Here is a 12,235-nt window from a genome sequence, read left to right on the forward strand (position 1 = left end):
CAAATATATAAATCAAAATAAACAACAGCTAAAGTGCCAACTAACAACACTAAAAAGTCTTTTGTCATTTAAAATCAAAACATCTCTGCATCGAACCAAAACTTGGAAGCAAAACATTTCTTACATTTGTTCTAATTTATGCGTTAGTGAGCTTAAGTATATAATATTAATCAATCAGTTAAAATTATTGGGGCATTATGATGATAAATCAAATAATCTGAAATTAAATAAATAATTATTATTGAATCTGGTAATTTTCTTTTTAGTTCGACAGGTGACCGATTAGTTAATTATTAGTTAATAAGGATAAGGAGCTGCATTCAAAGGTTTGTGGCAATTGTAAATATCCATCCATGTTATCTGCTTGCACCTTGTTTTTGGCGGGAAATGGCTCTGGTACCTTCATTCGACTTTCATTTAATCGAATAAGGTCTAGCATCTACAACCAAAAGACATTTGTCTAAGTTTGTCGAGGTTAAACTTAGGAAATTCTCGCTAGACATAAAATAATAGATCTTATAAATCGTACTAATCAAACTATTATTCTTCTAATAAATATAATATGGATGAACGTAGTCTATAAATCAGTTACAGGTTAAAATTTGTTGCCCTAGTATGCCTATCACAAACAAAGGTGATGAAATTATAGTTAAAGTTTCAAGACGAGCGGTACGCTGCAAAGAAACTAAAGATCAATAATTATATATGCTGCCAGTTAGAAATTATCGTCTTAATTAGTTTATTAAAAAAAAAGTTGAACACTTTGCGGAAAAACTAAAGATCTAAAATTATATAGACGGTTAGTTACATTTTTCAATTGAGTAAAATAAAATAAATGAACTAAATTAAAGAAATGTAAATATGCTATAAATAATTAAGTATTTATGACTACTTATATTTATGACTTATAAAGAAAAACAAACAACTATTCAGTACAGTTTATGGATTGATTTTAAATGATTTAAATCAAAAAAAAATTTTTATTATAAATTACATAGTCAAGTCAATAAAAGTAGTATTTCTTTTTACTCAGCAGAAAATCAATTAAATTATCCAAGAATGAATTAAAAAGAAAAAGCAGTGTATAATTAAATACGCAAAATTTATGTACAGAGTTCTTTAGTATAAATTACAAGTTTACTTTTACAGATAGTCTCCTATTAATTAATTAATAAATTAATTAATAAATTTTCATAACCGATATAAAATATCTTGATGGAATAGATTATTTCAATTTCAAAAATGGTAAAACTTCTAGATAAAAAAACCACTCCTAAAATATATGATGCTGAGTCTTATGGAAATCCTTACAACCATTGAATAGAGTTTCAGAATGTAATGAAAAATATTAATTCTTAGAATTTTGTATGGATTGATCATTAACAAAAAATACACTGCAAGCAAATAACAGAATAAGCACTTAGAAAATCAGCGATAAGTAAGCTTACTATAAGGAAGTGGGTTCAGGACAAAAAAAAAAACGATGATACTTGATCCAACTATTCAAATTTAACAAAATGGGTCTGTGTAATTAGAAAGATAGGTGGAAAACTGAAGCACATTAGTTATAAAAGCACAGGTTTACTAAGGATTACAATTTGAGGATAGGTAAAAAAATTATGTAAAAGGAGATTTATCTCCAGCACAAAAAGTACCCGGATTTTGTAAATAAAACACACAAATTTAAATTTTATTCCAAATTTATTTCATCTCCTTCAAAATATGCTCCTTCTTAAGTGATACACATATGCCAACGCTTAACTCAATCTTCCATACACTTTTCGTAGGCCCGTGCAGGTATGGCTTTTAGTTCCTTCGGCGAATTCTCTTTTACCGATTCAATCGACCCAAAACGCTTACCACGAAGGGGCAATTTGAGTTTCGGGAACAGGAAAAAGTCGCACGGCGCCAGATCTGGCGAATATGGTGCCTGAGCGATGACAGTGGTGCCGTGTTTTGTCAAAAAATCGCGTACAACAAAAAATCGCTAAATGCACTTGAGGTAGTCTTACATTAACAGCTGCTGTAAACAAACTAATTGACAGATGGCGCTCAAATTTGTACCATATGTCAAGAAAGAGTGTACCAACATAACAAAACATTTTTTGAAAAAGGTCTTAGGAAGTAGTTAACAAACAACAAAATTCGGATACTTTTTGAGCAGAAGGTATAATATTATAATTTATAATTATAATAATATTGTATAAACAGAATATAAGAAAAATTATCAATCACATATGTAATTAATATTTAACATTTTGTTTAATATGTTTTTTAAACATAATATCTCAAATATCTTATTATAATAAGATATAACATAATATCTGGATATTTGTAAGTTTAATATAGCAATTGCTACATTTCTAATTTAATTTTCGTTTGCAATTTTAATATAAATTAAATACTTTTATAATAATAAAATTTGAGAGACTTTGAAAACTTAATAAACACATATAACAACTATTTTGTTTATTTATTTAGTTGATTGACTGACTGTATGCTAGTAAAAACAAACTGACCCACAAGGTCAAATTTTTTGATGAATTTAAACATTTTTGGTGATGTATCTATTAGAATAATAGCGAACATACGTACAAATAATATATTAAATATAAACAATATCTTTATTATTAAAAAATGTATTTTATATACGTAATGCATACTAAAATTATGTTAGACCGAAATAATTCTACATTATTTGGACTAATTCAGTCAATACCTTTGATATCAATCTTTACTGATATCAATCGATAAAAATGTAATTTGTATCTCACCTACATGAATTGCTATTTTCCTAAAATAAATACTAATAAATTCCACACACAATATTTGTTTTCATTGATTGATTTATCTTTATTATTATAGTACGAGTACTAATAATAACAGAAATATAAAAATATACTATAATCGATATGAATTAATCTAATGTACAGTCATAAAGAAAGTTCTCATATTAGTGAAGTGTGTACTTATATTTATGATTTTTTAATAAACTTTTGATATTCGATAAAACAATAAATAATTTTTTTTTTAAATAAAAACGGAAAGTATATATATGTTAGAAACAAATTAAGAATAATATTTTCACTTATGTTCTGTGCAGTATCGCCACACGTCGTCTTGCCTCTCTTACTTCCTTTTTTTGAAGTGGCCGCTATATTCACATACACAGATCATATTTTGACAAGTAGAGTGACCAGACGGACTCTACTGTCTGTCAACCATTCACAGGGCGGCTCATCTCTAATATATATATAGTTATCAACATATTTGTATACATATATATCCAAGATATTTAATATATTGCACATTCACATATTAAATATTTAATAATTAATTTCAATTTTTATTGTTAAGCTGTTATATGCGTATATATAAAATACCTACATTAGTACCTCGATAATATTAAACACAATGTTATCAACTAGAATATGAAAACGTGAACACAATGTGCGTTTTTTTGAACCTAACAAATATATGTGTTCACCTTTATTTGTAACATTTACATATAAAAATATTTAATATGATTTACTTAAGCAATGAAATACACATATATATATAATACCATAAAACCAAGAATTGTCTGCAAATAATTATGACGAATAGCTACATTTATATAGTACATTGCACAACGCCCAACCAGGTACTGTTTTCAATATATAGTTTGCCTTTCCATATGAATATATTTATTTAAGTACATGTGTACATTTGATTAAATTAAATATGATTTGAATTTTGTAAAATACTTTTACTTCAATTAAATCCAATTCACACCAGTTCCGACCATTCCAAATAATCTAAATAACTTAATTAAATGAAAAGAATCAATTACGCCATCGCAGAGTGTACCTCACTCAATCAAAATCATGTGAAAATTTGTTCGTCATGCACTGACTGTTTAGATAAAATTATAAAATTTGTTGACATTGTCAGATTAAAAGTGAAATTATTTTATGATTAATTTATTTATTTATTTTAATTTGTAATAATTACTTCATTGATAACATAAATTAATATTTTTATATGACAATATTTAAATTAATTAGTTTAACAAAAAAAAAAAGGTTAAGTACAATAATTATTTTGGTATGTTAATATTATTTTTTATTGCAATGTATTTTTATACTCTCCCTACCTCTACATCTACTTGTTTGTTTAAACTTTCAGTCATTTTTATAAATAGTTAGTGTTATAATAAAGCTGATGATACAAACATAGGTGTTATATTTGTATTTACAATTACAAAGCCGTCATTATATACGAATGCACTTAGAATCAATAGCTACTTTATATTGGTAGACAATCATCTTCATTTATAAAATACAAATATATACAATATTCTAGAAATTCAGTTTGGAATTTAATTCTATACGCCCTATTATATATTATAATAGATTAAAATATATTTAAAAAGATATTATTGTAAATTATTCTAATGTAAAATGAAAATTATAGGCTATACGAAATAAAAATATCACTAGACATCTATATATACCGACTTTAGTGATCAAAAAACTAATTTTATTACGAAACGTTATATCTGTACATTAAGTCAGAATAATATTATAATACATACAAGTGTCATAGGTTGGTATTACTAATATATATGTATATAATGTAATAATCTAAACAAATTAGCAGGTTTTATTTTTGTTGCAATAGTGGCACTAATAAAGAAGAACACTATTCTAAAACGTTAATTTTATTTTATCTATACAGATAGTACATTCAGTTCAGCAATAAATATAATAAAGGATTTCTTCATCTTTAAAGTAACTTTTGCAATGGTGCACTTACTTCTGTAAAACGGAGTAGTGTGTTGTTCACACTGCACTAGTACATGTTCATTAACAGCTTAAACCGCTAAAGTTGTTTCTGTTGTATATATGTTTATTGCTTCCAATCTCTAATACAATTCTTATGCAGGTAGGAAGAGGCTGATTTGTACCTTAAGATCAATTATGTATGCTGAGGCAAAAATTCGACACAATTTTTGGTCGTAACTTCCTACAGTACTATATTACATCAGCGACATAGCGCAAAGATTTTAATTTGACTTAACTCGTCTATAGTATGGGGCTACCGAGATTAGATAATTAAAAACTTGTAATACACCTAAGATCAACTTTTCAAAATAATATTGTCAATTTATAGTATTTTAATTATAGTTTATTTTCAAAAATAAATAATAATTTTCAAAATTATTTATTGAAACAAGATAAATATCTTCATTATGAAATGAGCTTACTAATGAATATTTTCATGTTTCAATGAAATTTTAAATTAAAAAAAAAAGATAGTATCATCATATCATAGATTACAGATACATAATGACAGCAATAAATGATCAATTCTTTCCAAAATTAAAAAAATAACATGAAATAAATTAAATTTATATTAATAAATTAAGAATAAACCCCTTCACTTGAAAAATGTTACAGAACCGCACTAAAAAATATAAATACATGAGAGAATGCGCCTCTTTGCAATGTTATTATATTATTAGGTTACCAAACTAGTTATTCGAAATCGTGAACACCCCTATTAATTTTCGAATTACAATAAATAAAAAATTTTGCTATACATTGAACTAATTATATTAAATATATCATAAATATCATCAACAGTTTACTGCAAAGATTTCTCTGAGATTGACTCAATAAAACCTACCTACCTGACGCTATAATTCCATATCATTTTAAATTGTAAAAAAATATAAATAAATATAATATATTATAAATTATTTTCCTCACAATAAATATCTTCAACAGTTTACTGCAAAGATTTCTCTAGAAGTGAATCAATAAAAATTACCTATCCGACGCTATAATTCCATATCATTTTAAATTGTAAAAAAATATAAATAAATATAATATATTATAAATTATTTTCTTCACAATAAATATCTTCAACAGTTTACTGAAAAGATTTCTCTAGAAGTGAATCAATAAAAATTACCTATCCGACGCTATAATTCCATATCATTTTAAATTGTAAAAAAATATGAATAAATATAATAAATAATAAATTATTTTTCTAACAATAAAAATCTTTCACAGTTTACTGCAAAGATTTTTCTAGAAGTGAATCAATAAAATTTACCTATCCAACGCTATAATTATATATCATTTAAAATTGCAAAAAAAATTTAAATAAATATAATAAATTATTTTTTTTTAATAAATATCTTCAACAGTTTACTGCAAAGATTCTTTTAGAAGTGAATTAATAACATCTACCTATCTGACTCAATAATTATATATTATTAAATTAAAATTAAAAAATAGGATCATATTTAACCGTAAGAACTGAATTATTTTTATTTCAACCCATAAAGATAGATAACAGTCAAAGCTTATTGTCGCCGGTTTTCATCTTAACTGTTTCAGATATCAACTTTGATAAATATCTTCAAAATACAAACACATCACACATATTTTTTAGATATGTTACCTATATTTTATCTTTCATTCGCTTATAAACTTCACTTAATAAAATATTTTCGTAAAAACAAAATAAATGAAAAAAAAGTACTCGTAAAAAATGGAGGCCATATAAACCATATACAGGGTTATTCAGTATAATTGCGGAAAATTATTCCTTGGTTCAAGAATAAAAAAAATGCAATGGAATCCATTAACAGTTTTAAGCGAAATAGAAAGTGCTAACGGAAGGTATACCTAACAAAAATGTTTATAACGAGTATTTTTTAGCTACAATAGAACTATCGATAACGATAACTATAGTTTGAATGTCAAACTGTGCTAATATTTCATTTCAGTAAAGTTCGGGAATTCATCATGAATCGTTTAACGCTAGAACAACGCTTCCAAACTACGGAAATTTACTTTAAAAAAAAATAAATCTCTTCTCGAAGTTCATAGAGCATTTCGGCCATTTAACGGTCATAATAATCAGCCTATTGAGCAAACATTTCTTGCAGTTTTTGATCGTTTTCGCACTAATATTACAAAGAAATGTGCGTACCGAAGAGAATAGTACTGCTGTATTACGAGGTATTAAAGAAGTCATCGAAATGCCGATTCTTCTCCGTTCTCAATTTGTTGACTTTTGTTTTTCGACCACATGGAAAACTTTACATAAGATCTTTGTGGCTTACGTGTCTATAAAATACAATGCAAGAATTGAAGCCAAAAGACCAACGTTTGCGTCGTATTGTTGTTAATTAGGCTCATTTAAAGGTGGCCGAAGAGGACCATTTGTATTGAAGCATTGTGTTAGTGATGAAGCACATTTCTGGTTAAACAGCTACGTCAATAAGCATAATTACCGTATATGAAGCAAAGATAATCCTCAAGTCGTTAACGAATCACCATTACATCCATTAAAATTGATTGTTTGGTGCGGTTTACACGCTGGCAACAATATCGGTCCTTATTTCTTTCGAAATGAGAAAGAAGTTGCCGCTACGATAAATGGAGAGTGCTACCGAGCTATGTTGACTAAATTTTTGTCAAAATTTAATCAGTTAAACATCGACGACATTTGGTTCTAACTAGAAGGCGCAAATTGCCATACAGCGCGCTTAACAATCGATTAATTACAAAATCAATTTAGTAACAGCTTTATTTCTAGAAGATATTATTGTAAAAAGTAGTAAAAAATTGGACTGATCGAATGAACCATGTAATTCGTAGCCACGGCGGATATATGCCGCAAATCATATTCAAAAAATAAATACCAAGAAATTATCTACCAAATTTCTCGTCGAGTTGTAAGCACGCTTGCCCTACCGACTGAGCTAACGACGCTGCTCAGGTTCTAATCCTTGGGTTTTTAACAATTCGGTAACACAATGGGCCTATAAGCCTAAGTTGATCCCTTGGTATCGCAGGTATAACCTAACCTAACGTATCTACCAGATTATAATAAAAAAAAATTTATTCCAACAATATTTCTGTTTTGTATTATAATTTTAAGTTCTCATACAGCTAAAAAAAACACCCGATATATAGCCATAAATATATATATTACCTTTGATGCTTCTTTTTTTTATTACAGATAACCCTTTTTTCAATTTTTTTCTACATTTACTTTCATATTTATATATCAATAGGTTATTTTCTTGCGAAATCATTTCGTTAAGGAATTTTCCTTCTACCAAGTACCATTTTTCTTTAATTGTTCTTTAAAGCGAACTACATACGATATTTAAAACCATCATTTCTATGTTTCTATGTTTAGGCAATTTTCATATATATGTATTTAAAAATTTTGAATTAAATTAATAAATGCATACAATTTACTTAAGTTTTTATACAATCTAATCACTTAATGCAAATATTTAATTTTAATATTCAGTGTTAATGAATTAATTCACCAAGTCAACAAAAAGTATATGAATACTCTTCTTATCAAAGAATAAAAGTGTTTTTCTATTTCACAAAGTTTTTTATTTATTTCAAGAAATTGAAATTAGTGCTTATTTCATTAAGAAAAATATAATTTACATTTGAATGGAATTTAATAGAAATAAAAGACAACAATTAATTAATATTCCAAAGTAAAAACATTTAGAAAAACATACTGTATTTTCATAGAAAATAAACTGAAACCCTCAATATGAGTTTCTTATATTAGTTAGCAGCAAATATGTTTTTTCTATTGAGTAACCAAATCCATGAGTAATAAAAAATGACGAAGACAAAAATACTATTGCCTCATAAAAGCGAAAACTTTAGTTCTAAACTTACAATAACAAACATACCATAAAAAAAAATACGAAAGTATAAAAAAGAATGGTATGATATACATTATGCAACTATTTTTCCACCCATTCCGGAAAAAGCCCCACAATGATGCAATTTGGCTGCCCTACTGCACATTTATGCCACGTTTTGCATGTGTATCAAAGGCGCCATAAGAATACCAAAAAAAGTAAAATGAACCAAAAATATAATTGTAAAGAAATATTTTTAAACTATTGACTTACGACCTAATACTTACTTATTTGTAATTTCCATAACATCCGATATCATGAGACGATATTTTTCCCGAAATTCTCTGCCATGTCGAGTCTCAAGTAAATATTTATTGCAGAAATCTGTAAGCGATACGAAATAGATGAATCCCAGAGAGGTTAAGAAGAAGCCACGCTGCAATGAGATGCGATCCGTGGTGTTAGGTATTTGCAGCAGACTACCACATGCCAAACTTATCGAGCCGATGGAACAGGCTAAAGATACATAGCAGCGATTATCACGTAACGTATTCTTAAAAGATTGGCCACACATTTTTGTACGCCACGCTATTGATTGCTTCCAATTTTGTTGTTGTTGCTGCTTTTAGTAGCTTTCTGCACTCTTATTACTTGTTTTGGGAGCCAACTTTCTTCGTAATGCTCAAGAATTTACCAAAGCCACAGCAGTTGAGTGTGAAGTACAAACTTCGAGCCGTTGTCTAACAGTGCTAATTAGTGTGATTTTAGGAGTTTAAACTCCAAAGTTTTTTAACAATCGTTCCAAATAATTTTTACTCAACATTTCTTTTTGCACTGTTTTAGCTAAAAAAAATGAAACTTTTGTATTATTATTAAATTCGTAAATATTTGTAAAACACTTGGATTTTAAGCTTACTCCGCCGCTTCACTTAAAACGCAACCGTTCGATTTTAGTGACACTTTTCGATTGAACGTTTAGTTTTTTTCATCGTCTATGAAATTGTTTAGAGCAGGCGCATTAAATGTTTTATTTAATTTGATATGCAAATATAATATAAAAAAAACAACGAACAGTACACAAACTAAAAAAAAAACAATAAAAAACAATAAGTTTTTAATTATACTAAGCTGCGTTTAGAAGTTGTGTATTAATTTCAATAGTTTAAAATCTTACAACTATAAGAGGTACATATGTCTCCAGAAACAACAGAATATTTTATATCTACAGATACGTTACATACGTACATTAATGAAATATATTAAGTATGTGAGAAAATAAAAATCTGTTTAATTTTTTATACAGAATATTCTAAATTCTCGATAGAAATCTTTTTTTGATACAGTGTTCCAAGTACTAGAAGTATTGTATAATATTTTTCCTATATATAAAAGCTGAATCACAATACGACATTCCATCTAAACGAATTTCAAATTATTATGATCTTTGTTCTAGCATATCAAAGCTTTATAACCACTATAATTATAATTACAAAATTATGCAAATATTTTTCAATTAGAGTTAGAATTCTCACTAACTTAGGTCAGCAGAATGCAAATGCTAAAATGCAATCCACACTTTTCGATATATATACATGGAAAATATTTTCGGCAATATTTTAGTATAGAATTAAACTATGTTAAATAAATTGGAAAAAAATACTTTAAAATAATGTTTTAAATTTACTAGAGAGGCTTCAAAAAGTAGTGAACTACAACAACAACAATTTTATATTTACATAAGTTCAAGAAGTCAAGTAGTTCTCACGAAGTCTTTTCAAAAAACTTAGTCTTATTAAAGAATAGAACTTAACACAAATAAGTAATCCACAAAAATTTAGGCCAAGAGCAGATTCTTATAATGTCATTGAATTCTGACTTATAGATATTTTCTGCTTTCTTATACACAGTTCTATGAAATTTAAAAACAGCAAGAAACTTTGCTAAACTTCAAAATACTGTAAGTAGTAGCATATATGTATATGTATTTTATCAATGAAATCTTTAAGAAAGAATAAATATCATATACCTTTATTATATATCTTTAAATCAAAACGTTTGAGTACTCACGTTATATCTACCTCCTTGCCATGATAACGCTCAAATGTATAATTTATAATTTTTTTATAACAAAATATAGCGTCATATACGTCAAGTCCTCAAAACACTTGACAGACAACCGACTGCAATAAACTGCAGTTTTTAAGATAAATTAAGACACAAACAGATTGCAATTAACATATGTTGACTCCAAATGTAAGAAAGTAATATTAAGAATTAAGATTACTAAAAATGAGCCCTTGAGAATAAATACCAATAAACAAAGTTAAAGTTTATGGTTAAGGAAAATTATATTAAAAATGTAGATCAATTTGAGTTCTTAGACTGTACGGTTTTAACATATGAAGCGCGTTTGTAAATCTTAAGAATATATGAAGAGGCGCCGGAATAAGGTTTTCAATATAAAAATATATGACGTATATGAATCTGCAACCTTGTTCTTAATAGATACAATTTTGCATAAACTATAGATATTCCTTAATATAATTTTATTATGTTGATGCTGTTTTGAGTCGGTGCACTTAAGCACTTTTACTCTTTTATAATTCGAGGTATTTTCCCCTCTTTACACCTTGACTAGATTATTGTTTATCGCTTCATCAAACTAAGCAATAATTGACCTCAGATCTGCATACCTTCCCGAGAAACCTTTTTTGGGATTTGATAACGCGATGTTGGTATCTGTCAGTTTTCGCAAATAATTTCAGGGGTCTATCCTTTATGTATTTTTTGATGGGATCAATCTTGTGGTCCCTAAAGATGTCATTTGTCCTAATGTACCATGAAACTTTGAAAAGTCTTCTCAGAGCCTGGCTTTGTGCAATTTTTAGCTGGTGAATAGTAGTGTTTGAAGTTTTACTAAACGCTACACAACCATATAGAAGTGACGGACGAATTATTTGGTTATATACATATCAGTTTCCTGTTCTTAGCATTGAGATTTTCATTTCTGAATATAATCCTAAAAATTAAATAGTCAAATATTATTAATATGGAAGGTTTATATGACATATATCAGTAACTTTCTATTCAAAACAATATTAACTTTTAGTCATTCGTGTAGATATTAATAGCATTTTCTCCACAATAAGTTTTATTTTCTAATCGAAATTGTTATATTATAAATATTAAAATAACGCTTATTCGCATTAATTTTTAAGAAATTTCACATTCTTAGTAAGTGGATATGTTCAAGTGGATAATTAGAAATAAATTGGAAACTGCAGAAGACTGGGTTTTAAGCATATCAGAAGACAGAATAAATAATACTTTGCATGAATATTTGATGATACGATGGGTGTGTTGGAAATAAGTGTCCAATAGTGGACCGACTGTTGTTTGAATCTCTTTAAACTTACACAAGATTGTTTTGTCAGTGTATAATGTATACAAAATAGCAATTTTAACCGATAAGTTTATAGTCTTTGCATTTAGAAATGCACATGGGATAATATTGGTGATATTGATAATATTGATGTAATACTTTAAAAAAAGGAT

The 12,235-nt window shown here is 27.3% G+C and overlaps 1 protein-coding gene across 2 annotated transcripts in view; it reads right to left on the bottom strand.

Annotated features, from left to right (window-relative positions):
- Positions 1–12,235, bottom strand: part of LOC119669564 — a 44,975-nt gene that overhangs the window by 24,199 nt on the left and 8,541 nt on the right. The window contains exons 1-2 of one of the 2 annotated variants that reach the window (XM_038079508.1): positions 9,597–9,724; positions 8,968–9,523 (exon numbers count right to left, since the gene is read on the bottom strand). In XM_038079508.1, coding sequence (XP_037935436.1) covers positions 8,968–9,254 — 287 coding nt within the window. In that variant the 5' untranslated portion in view covers positions 9,255–9,523; positions 9,597–9,724. Of the gene's footprint in view, positions 1–8,967; positions 9,524–9,596; positions 9,725–12,235 lie in introns of those variants that run through there. The other variant, XM_038079507.1, reaches the window with a different exon arrangement.

This window comes from Teleopsis dalmanni, chromosome 1 (assembly GCF_002237135.1).
Source record: "Teleopsis dalmanni isolate 2A chromosome 1, ASM223713v2, whole genome shotgun sequence".
Classification (NCBI taxonomy): Eukaryota; Metazoa; Arthropoda; class Insecta; order Diptera; family Diopsidae; genus Teleopsis; species Teleopsis dalmanni.